General features: G+C 54.2%; 1 protein-coding gene across 3 annotated transcripts in view; it reads right to left on the reverse strand.

Moving 5' to 3' along the window:
- Positions 1–20536, reverse strand: part of FAM166C (family with sequence similarity 166 member C) — a 32988-nt gene extending 12452 nt beyond the window's left edge. For all 3 annotated transcript variants that reach the window (XM_039528568.1, XM_039528569.1, XM_039528567.1), the window contains exons 1-3: positions 20390–20536; positions 5897–6170; positions 4297–4409 (exon numbers count right to left, since the gene is read on the reverse strand). In XM_039528568.1, the coding sequence (XP_039384502.1) occupies positions 4297–4409; positions 5897–6170; positions 20390–20463 (461 nt within the window). In that variant the 5' untranslated portion in view covers positions 20464–20536. The remainder of the gene's footprint in view (positions 1–4296; positions 4410–5896; positions 6171–20389) is intronic.
- Positions 20537–22782: the final 2246 nt, after the last annotated feature.

The following is a 22782-nucleotide window of genomic DNA, read 5'->3' on the forward strand; positions in this document are numbered from 1 at the left end:
GGACAAGTGATTTACCCATCGAGGCACGTGCATGACAAGAGCAGCCCAGAGCCCTTTAAATCCCACCCGCGGCTCCTGCAGCCGGGCTGGGGCCGGCATTTAAAGGGCTCAGAGCTCCCGCGGCTTTGGGCAGCCCAGAGCCCTTTAAATCCCGCCCACAGCTCCGGCGGCCGGACTGGGGACGGATTTAAAGGGCTCAGAGCTTCCCGCAGCGGCAGGAGCTCCAGGCCCTTTAAATCCCGGCCCCAGCCCAGCAAGGCTCGGCGTTCCCCGCAGCCATGGGAGCTCCGGGCCCTTTAAATCCTGCCTGCAGCTCCGGCAGCGGGAGCTGCAGTGGGGATTTAAAGGGCCCGGAGCTCCGCAGCGGCCGGAGCCCTGGGCCCTTTAATTTGCCCCTGAGCCACGGGGTCTCCCAGCCACCTCTGCAGCTGAGAGCCCCAGCTTGATTTAAAGGCCCTGGGGCTCCCAGCCACAGCTGGTGCACCACGGTCTTTAAATTGTAAGAGGCCCTGCCTCTTCCGGTCTAGGCCACGCCTCTTCCAGATGAGGCCACGCCCCCCTCAGGACTCCAGAAGTATGTAAGTCCTGTATGTTACTTTCACCCCTGGCTGTGTGACATTATGAGTCTGATCTAATACCTCATTGAAGGATGACAGGGCCAGAAAGAGTTAATTAACTCACAGACTGACCTGACCCATGGCCAAACTTTAGAAACTGGTTAGGAAGATCTGTGAATGACCAGAGCTTTGAAATGCAGCCGCATTGTTAGAGGTAGAAGGGTAGGTGTTTGCTCAGGTCTTGGGATGTAAGCAAACAAGTCTTGTCTATTGCTACAGCTTTGATTCAAAGATCAAAAAAAGAATATTAACATTTAGAAAGACACTTGAGTGAAATAGTATTATTGTCTCTATGTCTCTTTGAAGGTTGTGGTAACGTGTATCTGAACTGTTTAATGGATAAATTACTCTGTGCTAATTGCCAGGATGTTTGGGAGAAGGAGTTAAGCCTATTGTTTTCTCAGACCAAAAGGCTGCTGGAAATGTATAAAAACCCTGGGACACGATCCTGCTTCATCTCAGATCTGCTTTGGGTTTCAAGAGGGGGAAACCTTAAGCCACAAGGATTGAGATCCCCAGTCACTGACTGGAGCCACCCTGAATATGGAAATTGGACTGTAACCTCTGGACTATTTCTAAAAGGACTTTTGGCAACTACAAGCTCATCTCTGCTATGTACCTGAACCTCAACAATTGAATTCGAGTCTGTCTGTATATTGATCTTTTAACCAACACTCTCGCTCTTTTCTTTTTTAATAAATTTTAGTTTAGTTAATAAGAATTGGCTCTAAGTGTGTATTTTGGATAAGATCTAAGTTATAATTGAACCTGGGTGTGTGGCTGAGTCTTTGGGGTTGGAAGAAACTTTTTGTTTATATGATATAAGATTTTCAGGAACCATCATTATATCTGACAGGTGTGTCTGGATGGAGGCCTGAGGCTGGGCACTTTAAGGGAACTGCGTTGTTTGGACGTCTGAGTAACCAGTGAGGTGCTACAGAAGCTGTTCTGAGCTGGTTGGTAAATCTAAGTACTGGAATATCCACCAGCTTCTGGGGTTTGTCTGCCCCATTTTGTTTGCAGTTCACCCTCATTGAGTGACCTCAGCTGGTTCCCACAGGCAGCACCGTCACAGGCTGTTACAAACTCAACGCTCAGACCACATTGACCAGAAGTTTCGCCAGGGCTTGCTAACCTCGCTGGCAAATCCAAGCCCAGCCAGATGAGCTCAGGGCTGAGGCCTGGTTGAGGGGTCTGTTTGAAGCCACACCTCAAGCAAAAGCTGATGTGGCTTTTTATGAGAGGCAATGCCAAGGGAAACTGCCCAGTTTCATAAAGCAGCAGTGTGAATCCACAATCCGCTGGCTGAATCCAGAGCGAGAGCAGCCCAGTGAGCAATACAGCCCGTCACAGCGGGGACCAGAACGCTGTCCAGCCTGCACACAGAAGAGTCGGGGAGGGCAGCCACTAAACTTCAGTGAGGCAAATATTTGTGAGGCTGGGGAGGCACCAGAACAATCACCCCAACCTGGGAAATGGTTCAAGAGACACAAATCGGGGCAAATTTAGCCCAGAGTTTGGGATTTCTAAAAAAAACTTGAGATCCATAGAAATATTCCCAGGATTAAAAAACGAAAAAACAAACCCCCCCAAGCCCCCAAAAGACTTGAGGAGTTTAAAAATAAAAAAGTTTCCAGGGCTAGAGCACCCACGGAAAAAAATTAGTGGCACCCCTCTCCCCAGCACCGGCAGCCTGCTCCCCCCCCAGCACCCCCCGCCCGCCTGCTGCCCTGCTGATCAGCACACTTCCCCCTCCCTCCCACCAGTGCCTATCACCTGCCGTGATCAGCTGTTTCGCAGCGTGCAGGAGGCTCCAGGAGGGAGGGAGAAGAGTGGGGATAGGGCACGCTCAGGGGAGGGGGCAGAGCTGGGCAGGATGAGGTGGGGTGGGGGTGGGGTCTTGGGGGAAGGTGTGGGGGCAGAGCTCAGGGCAGAGAGCGGGTGGGAAGAGGCAGGATGGGGCGGGGGCTCGGGGGAAGGGGTCAGGGCCTGGGGCGAAGTGGGGGGTTGAGCACCCCCAGGCCCAGAACGTGAAACTGCCCAGGAACAAAGGTGAAAGTGACCTGCCAGGTGCAATGCAGAATCAGCAGCAGCGAGGGAAGCACATTCCAGTTTGAAATGGATTTGTGCTTCCACAATCCCGGGCGTTACTAGTCCCCCAGGGCAGGGGGGTTGCTTTTTAGATCTCTGTGGGCTAGAGAACAGCGGCGTGGTGATGCGGAGTCCAGCACCTCAGCCCCCTGCACAATGCCTGGCGACAGTGAGGTGCCCCAGAACGGGAGTCACGCGAGGCAGCTCCTCCCCTAACCTACCAATGGGCGGGGCCAAGCCAGGGGGAGGGTGTGTGCTAAGCCCCGCCCCTCTGGTGGGAGATGCCTCCTTCCGCTTGGGATTCTCAGCTGAAAACTCTCTCGGAGTTAGGTACCTACATCGTTTTAACAAGAGCAGGAGGAGAGGGGGAGGAGCACCACCCTCATGCCTTAGCTCAGTAGTCAGAGCATTCACCTGGACGTGGGTGACCCCTGGTTCAAATCCCACCTCCACCTGAGGGGGAGAAGGGATTTCAGTGGGGATCTACATCGTTTTAACAAGAGCAGGGGAGGAGCACCACCCTCATGCCTTAGCTCAGTAGTCAGAGCATTCACCTGGACGTGGGTGACCCTTGGTTCAAATCCCACCTGCCACTTCTCCGGGGAGTAATCTCACCATGGGGCTATGGGAAAATCTGGTGTGGGGCTCCCACAGGCCAAGTTTACACCTAAAACTTAGATTGACCTAGTGATGTTGTTCAGGGATGTGAAAAATTCACACCTGAGACACAGTTAAGCCAAACTAAGCCCTGGTGTAGACAGGGCTAGGTCGATGGAAGAATTCTTCTTCTGACCTAGCTCATGCAGGTGGAGTCACTACAGTGATGGAAAAACCCCTTCTGTTGCTGTAGCAACCATCTACACTACGGTGCTGCAGCTATACCACTGTAGTGTAGACATACCCTCACTCTTGTCTGGTGAAGCTGTTCCACTGTGGATAAACAATGAAAGAACCAGAGAGAGAGAGAGAGAGCACCACCTATACCACCAGCATGCATTAGAATGGCTCTGTAGCCTAGTGGTTAGAGCACTCACATAGGAGTGGGGAAACCAGGATCCAGCCCCCTGCTCCAATGACTTTTTAAATTATTCCCCTACATCTTCAACAGGCGAGATTGAGAAAGCCCCACATCAGAATACCCCAGAGCCCCGGGGGTAGGGCATTCACCAGAGAGGTGGCAGATCCATCTTCAAATCCCCTCTCCAGGGCCAGCTCCAGGTTTTTTGCTGCCCCAAGCAGCAGGGGGGAAAAAAACAAAAACAAAAAAACCCCACGATCAGCGGCAGCTCCACCGCCCCGCTTTCTTCTTCGGCGGCAGGTCCTTCCCTCCGGGAGCGACCGAGGGACCTGCCGCTGAAGAGCCCGACTTGCCACCGCTTCCCCTTGGCCGCCCCAAGCACCTGCTTGCTGGGCTGGTGCCTGGAGCCGGCCCTGCCCCTCTCCTCCTCAGCTGGAGTACACTGACCACTGGGCTAAATGTGATGAGGAAGGTCTGCCTCCTTCTCCCCCCAGCCACACTGGCCAAGCTTGCCTACAGGGGAAGGGCTGCTACCGAGCACACCTTCTGGGGGCTGCTTTTGCTACTCACAGATCAAGAGGGTGGGGGTACTTGTCCTTCTCCTTGACCGGCAGCACAAAGTAGGGAACCACGTGCTCTGTCCCGGTCTTGTCACGGTAATGCTCGCGGTGCCTCTGGGACAGCTGCAGGACAAGCAAACTACTCAGAACCCAGGCTTCCGGCCCAGGGCAGAGCTGCATTAGCTGGCCAGGCAACCGAGGAGTTAAAATACCAACTACTGGGAAAAGATAACAGGTCTTCTGCTGCATCCCTCCCTCCTGCTGCCAAGGGACACTGCCTATGCGGGGCCCAGGGCCCAAAAGCCTTATCCACGAGCTGGGATAGGTTCCTTAGGGCGGGGCCCTCTCTTCGTAGAGACGTGCAAAGCACAACACACCCTCCGCAGCTAGAGAAATAATAACAACCACGTCTCTAAAACTCCCCTCCCTAAGGTGCTCTCTGGGCAGCAGAGTGAGTGACAACCGCGATAGATCACATGGGGGCTTGGCTTGGGAATTCGTTGATACAAGCTGTACTTATTCCCAATGCACCGCGATGGAGGCGGGGCTCTGTGCCTTCACTATGGCTGAGAAGTGGGGAGACAACACTGTGTTTTGGGTGCAAATGGTAAAATGTGCGGCTTGGCCGAGTCAGATGAGAGAGATGCTGCTCTCTTTAGCAAGGGGAACATCTGCCATGTACAATCAGACGCGCCCAGGCCCCTGCATGCTCCCACAGTCACACACACACATCTGTCCTCCTCTCACACTATTTATTACTGGGATAACATGCTCTAGGCTCCACCTCCCTGCTCCAGTTCCCCCTCCCGTTCCAGAGTGAAGATTCAGGAAGACGGACAAAGTTTTGCTGTGCTGAGCAATGGGGCTACACTCCAGCTGGGCCCTATGCAGTAGGGTGACCAGATGTCCCAATTTTATAGGGACAGTCCCGATTTTTGGGTCTTTTTATTATATGGGCTCCTATTCTCCCCATCCCCATCTCAATTTTTCACATTTGCTGTCTGGTTACCCTACCTATGCTGTGAGCTGCACCAGCTGGGTTACACTCTCATGACTTCCCCCTTTAGCTGCCACGTCCTCTCAGGCAACTCAGCAAAGCTCGATGACTCCTCAAACAGCTCCCCAGGCAATCCTGCCCGCAGCAGCACACACAGAGATGTCTGCACGGTAACCTCGGGAGGGGAGCCCTGCTCTTCAGCGACCACCCACTGCGTTCCACGCTGACTCCTCCCTCTGCATGCCAGTCACACACATGTAAACTGCTGGAGATGGGACGACCGGCGCCTCCCCTAGAACAATGCCAATTGGGTTTTCTGGGGACTGTCTGCCTAGGTTCTTATGGTCAAGAAGCTGCCTTCAGAACCAGTAACAGGGCAGTGAAAAAGACCATCTCAGTGTGGCGGGTGGGTGCCGGAGGCCGAGGGCGCTGGCTTTTGGTTGTGACTAATTATATATTTGTGTTGATTGCATTTTGGCTCGGTCCAGGGCATTTCCGAGGCACCTCTCACTGGGGCCTGTGGGTGCTGCCCAGATGGGGCCCTGACTGTGTTGGATCAGACCCGCCGTGCCGTTGCGTGCAGGGCATGCCGCCGCGAGAAACGCCTTCTCACCTTGTAAAACTCCTTCAGCTCTTCGGAGCGGTTGAAATCCAAGTTGAAGCGGGAATAGGAAGGGGCGTGCAGCCACCTGTCCCAGCCCCGCGCCCTGCACCCCAGCACTAAGCCAGGGTCGGGCGAGAAGAGGGTGGGGAACTGGCCGCCTTTGCTGTAGGGGCAGCGGCTGGTCTCCATGGCAGCATTGCGGAAATCCTGGAAGTATTTCAGAGTGGTGTTCCCGTAGGTGTCACCAAAGGAAAACACCGTGTTGGGCACGTGCCCACGGTACCTGCAGAGGAGAGAGCAAGCCAGTGAGGGACAGGGAAAGGCCGGGGGCACCCCCTGGGGACAGGGCCCTTCTCTCCTTCTAAATGCAGCTTGCAGAAGTGAGGGGCTGATGGCTCTGGTTTAAATACCTCAGAGAGGGGCCATGCAGCCCTCCTGCACATACACCCTGCGGCCCCCAGGTCAAAGTCCCACCTTGCTCCTGGCTGCTTGAGCCACGTTGGGAGGGAGGAGGGAGGGGCTCCTCCCAGGTCCTGGGGGCCAGCAGTTTACACTCTAAAGCCTTTTCTTACTCTGATCTTCACGTGCATAACAGAAGATATTATCAGCCATCCACCTGGCCAGCTGCTGGGACTGTCTACCCGTGAGACGCATGGGAGTGGAAGCCAGGAGCTCTGTAGCCCGGGTCTCAGCAGGGCCTCACACTTACTGTCTAAGCCTCGCCCCACCTCCTTGGGTGGGTCCAGCTGGAGACTCCTAGGGCCTGCTTTCCAGAAGTGCTGACGTCAACAGCGGTTACTGGTGCTCAGCAGCTCTGGAACTCAGGCCCCCGTTGGACACCTAGAACTAACAGGCACTTGCAATGTTGAACCTTAACCTCCAGTGTGTCATCTTCCCCATCTGCAAAATGGGGCTATGACCAGCTAGGGCTGAGGAGGGGGCGGGGGGGGGTACCGAGTCTTTGCACAGTCCTAAGAAGAGATGAAGCATTGACGAAAGGCTCTTGTCAATTTAAAGATCACCTTGGCCGGATTATAAATCCCAGGACTGTTGTACATTCATGATGGTAACAGAATCACGGGCCGTCCCATGGCTAAACACCTCACGGATGCCTCCGTATGGGGCTCTACACTTCCACAAACATGCAGCTTATAAAACAGACTTTGGCAAGCTGTGACGTGGGATATGAAAGGCATCTAGCAATAGTCAGACTAGAACAGATTGGAGGGTGACGGCAGAGACATCTTTATCACGGCTTTGGTCTTTTCATTGGCACATTTCATGTGTGATGTTCCTTGACATCGATAAGAGCTACCCCCCTACAATGAACAAAGGGATCAAACAGACTCCCTGTCAACAATGCCAGGTTCACAACGCATTCAGCCTTTCTTAGAACCATTGCGGGTCCTGCGCTTTCAGTGACACGGGGGAGGAGGGACTCTGAATTTCCTACGGGCCAAAGCTCTAATTTTATTAACAATTTTCACACCTCCCAGGTACCGTTCGTGCGAGGATCCCAAAGCACTTGATTAAGCCTCACAACAAATAGGGAAGTGGAACCGAGGCACAGAGAAGTTAACGGGACTTGGCCAAGACCACTCAGCAGGTGAGTGGCAGAGCAAGGAACGGAGGACTCCAGCGTAAGGCTGAGGGCCCAGTGGGCTCGCTCCTGTGGTACAATCCATGGGGAGGGGCTCTCTCGGTGAAAATCTCCATGAGGAATGCCTTGCAGAGTTTTCCCAACAGCATGTCATTGGAGAGGGGCTGGGTTTCCCCTCCACTCTGTGAAAGGATATGGGCTCCTCACTCGAAACTGGGTGGGGGTCCCGGGATCCATGTGGCTCCCAGAGATCCAGGAGAGGCTGAGGCCATCCCGCTATTCTTGCTCCAGCCCCTGGTGGTCCCATCCCCCAGATTCATCACAGCACCCTCGGGTACCACCCGGGTGGGGCTAGATGAACAAGGTAATACAGGCTGTACGCAGGGCCCATGCACATAACACTCCTACCCCACACCCACATCCTGCTTCATCACCATGGTAAATATGTAAAGCCAGATCCTCAGCTGGTGTAAACTGACATTGCTCCATTCACTTCAGGATCTGGCTCGTCAAATAGATTAAGTGGAATTCCTGGTAGCTCTGGCAACATTTGTAGCTGAAAATCTTACTAATAACAAAGAGCTTAAAGAGTAGCTATGAAGCTGTAATATATCTCCCTTCTACCCTCCCCACCCCCCAAAAAAGCCATTTATGCCTTCAGTAACTCTGCACAGAATTTATACAAGTTGACATTATTCTCGCTGTGGCTCATTGTATTGATTGCATGGGACCAGCTTTACTGCAATGCTAATACCCTTAGGCTTTCTGATTTCACAGGGGAAAATTTACATTACAGCGAAAGCAAAGTGGGCAAACTTGTGATGGATTCACAGACAGTGTGTTTGATCCCTGGTTTTGATTCTGCACGAGGCTGGATTGAACAGAGCACTTGGCTTTTCTTTTTCACTGTGTTAATTCATAGGGGGATCCACAGTGAATTTGGCTGCAAGATAAAGATTTTCTGCATATTGCCTCTAAAGAGCATTTCGGATGGTGAAAAATAACCCAGTGGTGAGGTTGTAACAATAGGATCTTGCCAAATTAGAAATCTAAGGATATATGCTTTGTAAACAACTGAAACATCTCAGAGGAGAAGAGAGAAATCTATCCAATAACTACTGTTATGGTGAACAACAACAAAAAAAACATAGATGCGAAGGAACCCGAAGGGTCTAGAGAGGAAACCAATTAAATTCAATGGGAGGTGGGTTCCTAAATCCAATTTGTTCCTGTGAAAATCTCAGCCTGACAATCTCTGACTGATGGGGAGAGAATCAATGTGTATAATTTGCGGTACGTGGGATCCAGACATGGAGTGAAAACAAGATCAATTCTGCTTTAAGATAAACATCTATGACTCAACATATCTAGGTTGTCCTGGGATATTTTTTTCCCCGTGTCTCAGTGGTGGAATCCTAAGAGACACTAGCCTGAGACACGTCTCTTGAAGACAGTCCTTGGTGTTGCCAAGTTCTCCTGGATCTCAGCCAGTCCTCATCACACAGACGTACCATAACTGGCAGTTATTGTACGCCTCGTATAAACTCATCGTGTGCTGCTTATTTGATGGACAGAATGCTCCAAATTGCTTCCTCTCTCCAGATCCCAGAGGGGTAAAGAAACAGCACCTGTTCCAGCTAGCTCCGTTCTATCTGCACTGGGGGAGGGAGAAAACCCAAACCCTACAACTAACTGGGGGTTTTTTGATTCCTTTCTTTTCCTATCGATCCAAATTTCTTGTGCACGAAAAGGCCTGGACTGGCACGGAAAATCTAGAGCCCTCGCTGGGTTTTCAGACAGTAAGTGCGTTCAGTGCCAGGAGCTTTCCTGTGCGCCTATTTCGAATGAGAAGCAACATCAAGGTCTTGCTCATTCGTGGTCATTAAAGGCCCCAGGACACTTTTCATGAGAACGGGAGCGTTAATCTCAGGGTCCTTGGTAAAAAACAGCTGTTTCCAACAATGGGCCAGATTCTGATCATCCGACGAAGTGGGTATTCACCCACGAAAGCTCACGCTCCAATACGTCTGTTAGTCTATAAGGTGCCACAGGACTCTTTGCTGCTTTTTCTGATCATCTGATTCATGTTGAGTATGAGACTAATCAGCATGAGCACCTGGTCCATCGCTTCCTCTGTACTATGGACACTGTATTCTTCTGCCTTTTACAGCATGGAGAACAGTAAATAACTGTGATGCAGCCAGATTTGGGTGCAACACCTGGGGCTTGGGAGGGGGGGTCTTCTTCCCACCTCCTACCCCAAAATGTGACTAGAGCAACTGTGACGGCGTAGGCCAACCCCGCACTGGCTAAGAAAGAGTTAATGAGCTGCCTGTGGCAGGTGTCGGGCTGGGAGGAAGAGAGCACAGCTCAGCCGAGTGGGAAGGAGGGTGGATCTGGAGCTCGCACTTCGTAAGAGAGAGGCCAGGATGAGAGCAGGAGCTGCACACGAGACTGTGGCCTGCCAGAGCCTCTATGAGTGTAGGCAGGCCTGAGCTGGGGCTACTGTTCATTTATCACCAGTGACTTACCCTCTGCTGCTGGGTCAGACTGATGCAGGTGGTACCTGCCTGAAACTGGCTCCCACCAGGCACAAACTTGCCTGGAATCAATGGGAGTTAAGGGTCTAAATACCTTTAAAAATCTAGCCTAAGGTTTCAGCGCTGGTTGCGCTGCTGCGCTGGCTGCGGCTACCTGCAGCCCACCCCCAGCGCACAACCAGCTGGCTGCAGCTGCGGCAGCGCTGCTGGCCCCTGGTGTGGGGGGTTGGGGCAGAAGGTGCAGGTTCAGATCCAGCGCTTGCAGCGCTGACACACCACACACACAGCGCTTTTATTGGGGGAGATGGAATAGAATGCTTTTAACTAAAACTTTTATTACTTTTGTTTTGTTTATGCAGCCTGTCTTTGTTTGTTTGTTTGTTCCGGAGTTCCTCGTTCCGTTTGCTTGGTTTTTCCCGGAGCTGCTAATCAGCTCAGTTCTCCTGTTGCTGATCAATCACAATCAAATGAAATCCTCTCCCTCTCTCCTCTGTGGACAGCCTCCTGTGCTGCTCTCCCGTTGCCGCTGCTGCCTAAAAAAAAACATGCTGTGACTATCTCTGTGATCATCTGCTGTTGGCTGTAAAAGATCAAATGAGAGAGGCAGCGGGAAACAGAGTCGCAGGTGCAGGCTGTTGCAATTAAGAGTTAAGATTAAGTCAGAAAAGAATTCTGATTCAGAAAGCCAAACAGCTAAACACACAGTAAGTAAAATCCCCCCTCTCTCTTCCCCCCTTCCCCTGTCACCCCACCCACCCCACCTCCCACCCTCTTTTGAAAAGCACGTTGTGGCCTTGAATGCTGAATGCTGTGCCCATAATGCATCACTCCCAACAGCGCTGGAATGCTGCTGCAATGTGGCCACACACCAGCGCTGGTAGCTGTGGACACACCACACACCAGCGCTGCTCCTACAGATGACCAGCGCGCGCCAAAAAACCAGCGCTGCAAACCGTAAGTGTAGCCAAGCCCTAAGAAAAAGAACAGGGAAAGAAAACAGATGAAGATGGGAAGAGTGGTGGTAAATGGTACGGCACTGTGTGCTGCTCTCCACACAGGAAAGGAGGAAGAGCAGATACTCATCTGAATTCCCTGGGACAAGGCTGTTTCAGGCCTAACAGAAGATGAGTAAGGCTAAAACTACTTTCAAGACATGATAAGATACCGTAGCAGAATGTTTGAAAAGTCTGTCTCGCTCCATCACGTAACATATAATGTATCAATACGGAAATATTAATGAGGTGAGACAATCCTCCGCAGTTTTCTTCTACCACACAGTAAAAAAGGTACCTCCGACTCATGCAATCACCTTAAGACATTAACGACATGGGATTTTTACTTAATTAACTGTTCTGTTCCCTCCCCCTGAGGCTCTGGGACTGGCCACTGTCACAGCCAGGATCCTGGGCTAGGTGGGCCGCTGGTCTGACCCTGTATGGCCGCTCTTCTGAAAACAGGTTGATCCATTAAATGATCTACAAGGACAGTCTGAACCTACAGAACCCTCAGACTTATTACTGAGACTAGACACCACAAAACTGGTCTGACGGCGAAGCCCTAAATTTCAGCTGGAGAAAGGCTGCGAGTTGCAAGGACTTTAAAGGACACAGATGAAGCTCACCAGGAATGAAAAGCTTTGGCTGGTTTATAGTACACTTTAGTTGAGAATAAAAAAAACAGGAGGTGCAAAACCATGCACCCTAAAGCAACCATATCTTGGCCTCTTTGTGCACATGCAGTGTTTTGCATGACTAAGTGCTGTTGTTTAGGGGGCTGGACCCAAGGCGGGGAGCCAGGAGACCTGGGTTCTAATCACAGCTTAGCCAATGGCTCCCTGAGGCTGATGGTCTCACATCCCCTCTCTCTATGCCTGAGCTGCCCCATCTGACAAGGGGTGCTAATGATACTTGCTCACATTTGCAAAGCACTTTGAAACTGTTGATTGATTTCTATTATGGTAATGCCTAGAGGCCAAACTGAAATTAATGCATGGATGAAATGTGTTCTCTAAATGCAAAATGTTATTAATTGTTGAATATCCCTCTAACCTATATGTGCAATGCGGTTAAACTATGGCTGCCAAGTCAACCACACCTGCAATTATTTCCCAACTTTGATTTGATCCAAATCTCAACCTTAATATTTCTGCATCTTGACTTTCCTTGGGATCGTTTAAGAACTATTTTTGTGAAACCCACTAGCAAGGTGAGGACCTCATTTCCTACTCCCACGCTGACTGGGTCACTTAGAGGATAACAGCCTACTACTGTTAGCTCAAGTCAGAGAGATCTGGGCTGTGGATCTAAAGAGCCAAACACTGCTGATGACTCAGGCAGGAGTCAGTGCAATTCCATGTGATTGAATTACTGTTTATTTGTTTAAAATTAGGAAACTACATCTTAAACTATGTTAATATAACGTTAAGGTTGCAAAGTCAAGCTCTTAGGAGATGCCAGAATTAAGGTTGCCTTTCCAACCCGTGTGCATGTGCATGATGATACAATCTTTAATTGCATGATCACATAGTATTGCTTCCACAGGACTCCTGCCTCAGTGCACTGGCTGGACCTGCTCGGAGAATAATCAGGGCTGTGCAGTGAAGGAGGCGGTTGTCTATTAAAACCCCTGCCTCATTTGTTGTTGCAGAAGTGGAAAAATGTATAGTGACGGAGGCCAGGGATTGCAGGAAGAGAAAGTCTGGCCTCGTGGTTAAGGAAGTTGAATGCCACCCTGGCGAACTGGAGTCTGTCCTTGCCTGTTCCTACGTGATGAGGGGCAAGTCATTTAACCCCCACTTTTCACAGTTGGGCATTACTTGCGTGTTCCTGCTTGGCTGGGTGTGCATCTTGACTCACTTGGGAGCCGATCTGCAGACGGGCCGAGCACTTGCAGCTGCAGCCCATGCTGATTTGGAGCCGTGCTTTGAACATAAAAATATCCCAAGTACTACAATTGTTTGGTGCAAGTAATTAGCTCATAATCCGTTCCACCGTGCATTTAGCGGTGATGCTCAGAGGAGAGCTCTTTCTGGCTCAAACGTTTGTCTCTCTCCCCAACAGAAGTTGGTCCAATAAAAGCTACTCCCTCACCCACCTTGTCTCTCTGACATCCTGGGACCGACATGGCTACATCAACACTGCCTACATGAGGCAATCAGTCATTCGGTAGTCAGCGCAGACTTTGGATAGTGCGTGTTAAATAAGGCCTGGCACTACACACTGACTGTACAGCATGAAATGAAATACTGAAGAGCTACCCATTCACTGAACAAGGCAGGGGCCTGTGGGGAAAAAGATACATACAATGCACACGCACAGGGGAATGAATACAGGTTGCACAGGCAGCCTTCATTGGGGCATTTCCTAACTTTTGAGGGCCTGGCTCTGCAAACTTCACATTCTTAACATAAGAACGGCCATCCTGGGTCAGACCAAAGGTCCATCCAGCCCAGTATCTGTCTACCGACAGTGGCCAATGCCAGGTGCCCCAGAGGGAGTGAACCTAACAGGCAATGATCAAGTGATCTCTCTCCTGCCATCCATCTCCATCCTCTGACAGACAGAGGCTAGGGACACCATTCCTTACCCATCCTGGCTAATAGCCATTAATGGACTTAACTTCCATGAATTTATCTAGTTTTTTTTTAAACCCTCTTATAGTCCTAGCCTTCACAACCTCCTCAGGCAAGGAGTTCCACAGGTTGACTGTGCGCTGCGTGAAGAAGAACTTCCTTTTATTTGCTTTAAACCTGCTACCCATTAATTTCATTTGGTGGCCCCTAGTTCTTATAGTATGGGAACAAGTAAATAACTTTTCCTTATTCACTTTCTCCATGTTTTGGGCTGTAAATAGGATCACAATGGATATTCAGAGAGACAAATCATTAGATCATCTAAACCCTCTCATCTGGATTGACATGTCCCAAGCATCGGTGCTTTCACCACTTCCCTGGGGAAACGATTCTACACCTAATAGGACTGAATTTGCCACCTTCTAATCCCCCCACCACACACACTCCTCTTCTGCCACCCTGAACCACCTCTGCCTCCTCGGTGTTTTAGTCTTCAGATACCTGCAGACCATCACGTCCCTCTTTAGCTGTCACTTAGCTAAGCTACCCATATGTAGCTCTTTGATCTTTTCTCCCAGGCAGCTCTTTCCGACTCAGCCTGCTACTTACTGCGCCTTTCCCTTCCCAGCGATAATAGCTCTGGGAGCAGAGAGAATCTACTGGCCGAGTGCGGCTGACAGAGGTTTGCGGGAGAGGGGAAATACACCAGAACCCTTATTTCCTCTTTCAAGACTAGGCCTAATTATGATCACGTTTCCCATTATTATACTGGGACAAAATCAGCATAAAGCCCTACGTGGTTGTGGAACTGCTTCTAGGTACATCGTCATTCAGGGGTTCATCGACAAAAGAAGGGAAACTACTTTGAACTCCAGTCTGTTACAATCCATGAACTGCCGTTCCCAAATGTGGCTGGATGTACCAGGTACGTCCTTGTGCTCTGTTAACGCAGAGGTTCCTAAGGAAAACTGGTTCTAAGGTATGGACACAGTGCTGCAGTGACTAATGGGTTAAATCTAGAGACGACAGCTGCCCTCCCTGCTTGAGAGGCACTACACAGTTACACAAAGGGCCATGGAAAAGCACTTTGTGCCCAGCGATGACCTAATTAAAGCTAATTTTCCAAGCAGCGTAACTGATACATGGTTTGGTGTCTCACTATCCCATTGTTACTCTTCTGGACTCAGCACGTAGACATGGGGGCCAGAAACCAAAACGGGACTCGTGAGACACTAGAGGACTAGGGTTACGGTTTTCCCACCTCTGTGGTGTTAATGGAGTGGCATCCAGATGCCAGGATAGTTCTCTGCTAGTGCCCAATTGAGTCTGCCTGGGCAGCCTGCACTGTTACATCACAATCCGACTAGCTGAGCCTAGGCACTAGGACAGCAAAATATGAATGGGGGGGGGGAGGAAGGGACCCAAGGCAGGGAAAGGCCCAACGACCCTGCTGTCTATTTCACAGAGAGACAGGGCGAGAACATGGGACATCACGAGAGGGCAGGCGGAGAGTGGGTGCTGGATCAGCCAGAGACAGAGCAGCTCCCACGTGCCAGAAGTCACCAGAGAAGGGACCTACAATACTTTGGTTCTAAGCGCTTTGGGCAAGAACTGAGTCAAATGACCTGGCTGGAAAGCACCTAGAGCACAGCTGTTGCTATACAAACAATAAATAAGGGAAGCCAGTTGTTTTGCTGCAGCTGAGAAAGCAATCAGCCCATTTGTCTCTGGCTGTGCAAGAAAAGGGGCCCATGGGAAACCCCCCAACACAAAGCCCAGGGACTTTGCTTTCCAGAGCCCGGATCACAGCCAGAACAGCAGACTGCATCGTTTACGGCTCCCTCTGAAAACCAAGGAGCACAATGATGTGACCCAGCTGGAAGGCTCCTCTTGGAAGCAGCGTGCTCTGTGCAGGGAGCACTGCAGACAGCACGTTTGTAGCTAATACTGTAACTGACGTGGAGTACTGAGCTGTCAGTGTGGAGGAGTAAAATACCTGTAGTCTAAAAACAGGGGCCTGGATAACGAAGAGGACTGGTAATGGGATCGAGATCCTACCACCTCCTAGAAATCCATTCTGAGGGGTAGACCAAAAACAGTTCCCATCTGAGGGCTCTTTGGTGGGCTGCAATCCAGCTCCTGGACTTCTTGTCCCCTTCAGAAAAACCCACCACCACAATTAGCATTTGCTGGCACAGTCTCCAGAGAAGTCAATGACTGTGGGTATGTCTACACAGCATGAAAAAACTGCAGCTGGCCCATGCCAGCTGACTCAGCTCAGGGACTGTTTCATTGCTGTGTAGACTTCTGGTCTCAGGCTGGAAGATCTCCCTCCCGCAGAGCCCCGGCCACCCAGCCCTCCCTCCCGCAGAGCGCCAGCCACCCAGCCCTCCCTCCCGCAGAGCCCCGGCCACCCAGCCCTCCCTCCCGCAGAGCGCCGGCCACCCAGCCCTCCCTCCCGCAGAGCCCCGGCCACCCAGCCCTCCCTCCCGCAGAGCCCCGGCCACCCAGCCCTCCTCCCGTAGAGCCCTGGCCACCCAGCCCTCCCTCCCGCAGAGGCCCCGCCACCAAGCCAGCCCTCACTCAGTGCGCCGGCCACCCAGCCCTCCCTCCCGCAGAGCCCCGGCCACCCAGCCCTCCCTCCCGCAGAGCCCCGGCCACCCAGCCCTCCCTCCCGCAGAGCGCCGGCCACCCAGTCCTCCCTCCCGCAGAGCCCCGGCTACGCAGTTCTCCCGGGTCTGCCCAGCGAAAGCTCACAGCCCCGCCACCCAGAGCGTTGCACCGGTGGTGGAGCGAGCTGTGGGGGAGGGGGAACCGCAGGGGAGGGGCTGGGGGCTAGCCTCTTCCCGGGCAGGAGGGTCCTGCGGGTCGGTTGTGGCCCATGGGCCGTAGTTTGCCCACCTCTGACATAAAGACTGGAACTGGGATAGCCACACTGATAGCTATACTGGGAGCAAATCCCCAGCTTGGAAAAGAGACGACTAAGGGGGGATATGGCAGAGGTCTGTAAAATCATGAGTGGTGTGGAGAGAGTGACTAGGGAAGTGTTATTTACTCCTTCCCATAACACAAGAACTAGGGGTCACCCAGTGAAATGAACAGGCAGCAGGTTTCAAACAAGCATAGGCAGTATTTCTTCACACAACGCACAGTCAGCCTGTGGAACTTGTTGGCAGAGGACATTGTGAAGACCAAAAGTATAACTGGCTTCGAAAAATAATTTAGATACGTTCCTGGAGGCTAGGTCCATCCATGGCTATTAGCCACGCTGGTCAGGGATGCAGCCCCCTGCTCTGAGTGGACTGAAGCCTCTGACTGCCAGATGCTGGGACTGGATGACAGGGGATCGATCGCTCGATAAAGTGCCCTGTTCTGTTCATTCCCTCTGAAACACCTGGCATCAGCCACTGTCGGAATACAGGATCCTGGGCTAGATGGACCAGGACCCAGTATGGCGGTTCTGTCCTAGGCAGAGCCTGCTTACATGTATGGAAATTTGCAGATTTATGTGCATTGAAAATCTCCTTGTTTTGCCTGGAGGCGTTGGCAGGTGTGACTATTCCTCCCACAGCACCAGGAGAGAGCGGCTCTCAGAGGTCCTGGCTGCCTTGGCTCTGAGTCTCCTGGTAAATGCTCGAGTGAGCAGAACTCCTTAGATCTGAGAGCTGGACAAGAGGGATTTCTTGGGGTGGGAGTGGGGGGACAGCCTCTGCAATTTGCATGATTGATCCAACACAGTCCAGAGCGGGATGGGACCTGAACAGGCTACGTTTCCATCATAACCCAGGAGAATCTGTTTGCCCTACCCAGGTTTCAATACTGCAAGCCCAAAGTAATTGATGGGAGTACATGACAAGGGTCCCCTTTCCTGGACACACCTTTGGTGGGCAGAGGGGTATCTGCACCCCTTGAGTCGCTATTGGTTTGAATCCTCTCCCTTTATGCCCCCTTCCTCCACCCCATAAATTGCACCCGCCCTCTCTGCACCCCCGTAAACAGCAGCCTCCATGCACAACCCTATCTTATGATCTCTGTGTGTACAACCCCGATCTCCACCTCTATGCGTGATTCCAACCCGCTCCATTCTCCCCTACCAGAGCAGGGGGCTGGCACATGGTTTTGATGAGATGACTAGTTTGGTTGAGAGAGGTAATGGTGTTGATGTAGTTTCCGTACGTGGGTAGTTAGAGGGTGTTTCCCCCCCCCAAGATAAGTGTAGGGGACTTAGGAAGAAATTATGTGGGATTCCCATGCCCCAGAGAGTGTGTGTAGGGGATATTAGATGTAGGATGCCTCTAGGGAAGGGGGAGTGGAGGAGGGAATGGGGGAGTGTCTGCAGGATGGGGGGAACATAGGGAGCAATGGATGGGGACACCTACTCCTGGAAAAGGGGGCTATTGGAGTGATAGAAGTAGCATGTGGGGGGCTAGAGATAGGACGTACCCTCGAAAGCGGGGTCCTGGGCTTAACGGGAGGACAGAGGGGACTGCGGAGGGGGTTCTCCTGGGGTTAATATGGGGATTATGGCTGTCCCCAGGAGTTAATGGGGATGTAGGGAGCTATGAGGGTTAGTGAGGTGTATGTGCAGGGAGCTATGGGGTTTCCAGGGGTTAATGGGGGGTCCCCCTGTGGGTTGATGGGAGGGGGTGCAGGGAGCTATGGGAGAGCACTGTGGGTTGATTAGGGGGTGCAAGGGGCTATGCAGTCCTGTGAGTTAGTGGGGGTATAGGGGTATGGGGATCCCTGGGAGGGTTAATGGGGTAGAGGGGTTATGGGGTCCCAGGGGTTGATGGGGTGCAGGGGTCCCTATGGGTTGATGGGGAGTGCAGGGGGCTATGGGGGTCCCTACGAGTTGATGAGTGTACACGGGGCTATGGGGTTGGTGGGGTGACGGGGGTGATGAGGAGTGCAGGGGTGAGCCCAGGGGTTGATGGGTTGTGTGTGCAGGAGTGACGGAGATACAAGGGGCAATGGGGAGGTTGATTGGAGGCTCAGGGGTTGATGGAGGTTGGTGGGGATGTAGGGGTTATGGGGATCCAGGGGGGCTAAGGGGAGGTTGGTGGGGATGTAGGGGGCTTCCTAAGTCCCCTACACTTATCTTGATGGTGATGCAGGGTGGGGGCTACTGGAGGTTCGTGTGGGTGGATGGGGCTATATGGAGGTGCAAGGGATTATGGGGAGGGCTGGGGAGGCTGTTGGGGTGAAGGGGAGGTTGGTGAGGGTATGGGGAACTATGGGGGTGCAAGGGCTTATGGGGAGTGCAGGGGAGGTTGGTGGGGGTGCAGAACTATAGGGGGGTCTCTGTGAGTGCAGGGGAGGTTCATGCGGTGCAGGGGATTGATGGTGAGTGCAGGGAAGGTTGGTGGGGATGCAGAGGGTTATGGGGGTGCAGGGGAGGTTAGTGGGGGTGCAGAGGATTATGGGGATTGATGGGGGCCCAGGGATTGAGGGGAAGAGGTTGGTTGGGCTTGGGGATTATGGGGGTGCAGGGAGGTTGGTGGGGGTGCAGGGAGGTTGGTGGGGAAGGGGTTATGGGGAAGGGGATTGATGGGAGGTAAGAGGCTATGGGGTCCGGGGCTGACAGGGAGTACAGGGAGGTTGGTGGGGCTGCAGAGGGTTATGGGGGTGCGGGGAGGTTGGTGAGGGAAGGGGCTATGGGGATGCAGGGAGGTTGGTGGAGGTGCAGGGATCTATGGGGAGCATAGGGGAGGTTGGTGTGGGTGCAGGGGGCTATGGGGGCTGCAGAGGGTTATGGGGAAAGAGGCTTTAGGGGTGCAGGGGAGGTTGGTGGGGGTGCAGGGAGCACAGGGGAGGTTGGTAGGGGTGCAGGGAGCTATGGGGGTGCAGGGAGGTTGGTGGAGATGCAGGGTAGCTATGGGGTGCAGAGGTTATGGGGAAGGGGGCTATGCGGGGTGCAGGAGGCAATGGGAGTGCAGGGAGCTATGGGGAGCACAGGGGAGGTGCAGGGGCTATGGGCGGTGCAGGGGTCAGGGGCTGCAGGGGCTATGGGGGTGCAGAGTGTTATGGGGCTGCAGGGGAGGTTGGTGAGGGTGCAGGGGAGCTATGGGGAGCACAGGGGAGGTGCAGGGGCTATGGGTGGAGCAGGGGTCAGGGGCTGCAGGGGCTATGGGGGTGCAGAGAGTTATGGGGGAAAGGGGCTATGGGGGTGCAGGGGAGGTTGGTGGGGGTGCAGGGGCTATGGGGTGCAGAGGGTTATGGGGAAGGGGCTATGGGGATGCAGGGGTACAGGGGGTTATGGGGATACAGGGAGCTATGGGGGTGCAGAGAGCTATGGGGAAGGGGGCTATGGGGGCACAGGGGGCTATGGGGATACAGGGGTTATGGGGTGCAGAGAGCTATGGGGAAGGGGCTATGGGGGAAGGGGGCACAGGGGTTATGGGGATACAGGGGTTATGGGGGTGCAGAGAGCTATGGGGAAGGGGGCTATGGGGAAGGGGGTACAGGGGTTATGGGGATACAGGGGGTTATGGGGGTGCAGAGAGCTATGGGGAAGGGGCTATGGGGAAGGGGTACAGGGGTTATGGGGATACAGGGGTTATGGGGGTGCAGAGAGCTATGGGGAAGGGGGCTATGGGGAAGGGGTACAGGGGTTATGGGGATACAGGGGTTATGGGGGTGCAGAGAGCTATGGGGAAGGGGGCTATGGGGGAAGGGGTACAGGGGTTATGGGGATACAGGGGTTATGGGGGTGCAGAGAGCTATGGGGAAGGGGCTATGGGGAAGGGGTACAGGGGTTATGGGGATACAGGGGGTTATGGGGTCCCCGTTACCCGGGCATGAGAGCCGGCGGCACGTAGGTGGCGCGGTTCTGGGTCAGGAGGGTCCCGGCGCTGCGGGAGGCCATGGCGCGGCGCGGTTCGGCTCGGCGCGGTCCGGCCCCTCGCTGGATCCGGAGCAGCCGCCAAGTGAGGCCGCGGCGGCGCCCGGGCGGGGCCGGGTCACAAACACCGTCACCGGGCCACGGGCCGGGCAAGGCCGCGGGTGGGGCCCGGCTGCGGGCGGAGCCGCAAGGGGGACGGACACTCCTGCCCCCGCCATCGGCCCCTAGTGTCCCCTCGGCGCCCCCGAGCCATGAGCCCCCACCCCGCCCCCAGAGCCATCAGCCCCAGTGTCCCCAGCGCCGAGCCATGAGCCCCCACCCCGCCCCCAGAGCCATCGGCCCCCGAGTGCCCCCCAGCGCCGAGCCATGAGCCCCCCACCCCGCCCCCCAGAGCCATCGGCCCCCGAGTGCCCCCCCCAGCGCCCCCAGAGCCATGAGCCCCCCACCCCGCCCCCCAGAGCCATCAGCCCCGAGTGCCCCCAGCGCCGAGCCATGAGCCCCACCCCGCCCCCAAAGCCATCAGCCCCAGCACCCCAGCGCCCCAGAGCCATGAGCCCCCACCCCGCCCCAGAGCCATCGGCCCCAGCACCCCCAGCGCCCCAGAGCCATGAGCCCCCACCCCGCCCCAGCGCCGAGCCATGAGCCCCCACCCCGCCCCAGAGCCATCAGCCCCGAGTGCCCCCACAGCGCCCCAGAGCCATGAGCCCCACCCCGCCCCAGAGCCATCAGCCCCGAGTGCCCCCAGCGCCGAGCCATGAGCCCCACCCCGCCCCAGAGCCATCAGCCCCGAGTGCCCTCGGCGCCCCGAGCCATGAGCCCCACCCCGCCCCAGAGCCATCAGCTCCCGGGTGCCCCTCGGCGCCCCGAGCCATGAGCCCCACCCCGCCCCAGAGCCATCAGCCCCGAGTGCCCCCAGCGCCGAGCCATGAGCCCCACCCCGCCCCAGAGCCATCAGCCCCGAGTGCCCCCAGCGCCGAGCCATGAGCCACCCCAGCCATCGCCCCAGAGCACCCCAGCGCCCCAGAGCCATGAGCCCCACACTCCCACCATTTGCCCTACAGCACCCCCAGCACTCCATGAACCCTCCAACATTACCCCACATCCCCAAAAAGCCATCAGCCCCACCTCCCAACAGCCCCCAAGAGACATTAGCACCTCCCTGCCACACACACATTCTCTCCTCAAAAAACATGCCCCAGCACCCCCAAGCCATGAGCCCCCACACACAGAGCCCCCTGGACTCCCCCCCAAGAACCATGAGCCCCCCACACACACACACACATCCCCCAGAGCCATGAGCTGCCCTGCACACACACACACACACACACACACACACACGACAGCCTCATGGACTCAAGACCCAAAGAGCTGAATCCCCCCAGGACTCCAGATCTCAGCCCCAAAGAGCCAGGAGAGCTTTCCCCCACCCCTAACGAAACATGAGCCCCCCCTTCCATCTGAAGGACCCCTGGTATCCCAACCCCAAAGAGCCATGAGCCCCACCCCGCCAAAGCTCCCTACTACATTAGCCCCGAAGTGCCATGGCGACCCACCAACGTGTTTGGCAGAAGGAATGAAGAGCTCTGGTTTTGCTATGAGCTGGAGGCTGGAAATGTCAAAAAGACAGTCAGCCGCTAGACAGCAGAGCTGAACAGCAGAATTAATGTAAGCAGGGTCTGAATCTCCCCTGACAGCTGGTTCCGAAGGGGAGAGACTTCAGGAGCAAACTGTATTTACATGAACACACCTACTCTGCATAGGTATCCAGCACATAAAGCCGTGCTGCTCTTTATCGAATGGATAAAGGGGAGCAGAAAAGACGGTTACTCACCTGTAGTAACTGTTGTTCTTCGAGATGTGTTGCTCCAATCCATTCCAGTTAGGTGTGCGCGCCGCGCGTGCACGGCATCTCGGAACTTTTTACCCTAGCAACCCTGGCGGGCCAGCTGGCGCCCCCTGGAGTGGCGCCGCCATGGCGCTAAATATATACCTCAGCCAGCCCGTCCGCTCCTCAGTTCCTTCTTGCCGGCTACTCCGACAGTGGGAAGGAGGGCGGGTCTGGAATGGATTGGAGCAACACATCTCGAAGAACAACAGTTACTACAGGTGAGTAACCGTCTTTTCTTCTTCGAGTGATTGCTCCAATGCATTCCAGTTAGGTGATTCCCAAGCCTTACCTAGGCGGTGGGGTCGGAGTGAGACGTGGCGGAGTGTAATACCGCAGAGCCGAAGGCTGCGTCATCTCGAGACTGCTGCACCAACGCGTAGTGGGAGGCGAAGGTGTGGACCGAAGACCAGGTGGCCGCTCGACAGATGTCCTGGAGCGGAACATTGGCCAGGAAG

This window comes from Mauremys reevesii, linkage group 3 (assembly GCF_016161935.1).
Source record: "Mauremys reevesii isolate NIE-2019 linkage group 3, ASM1616193v1, whole genome shotgun sequence".
Classification (NCBI taxonomy): Eukaryota; Metazoa; Chordata; order Testudines; family Geoemydidae; genus Mauremys; species Mauremys reevesii.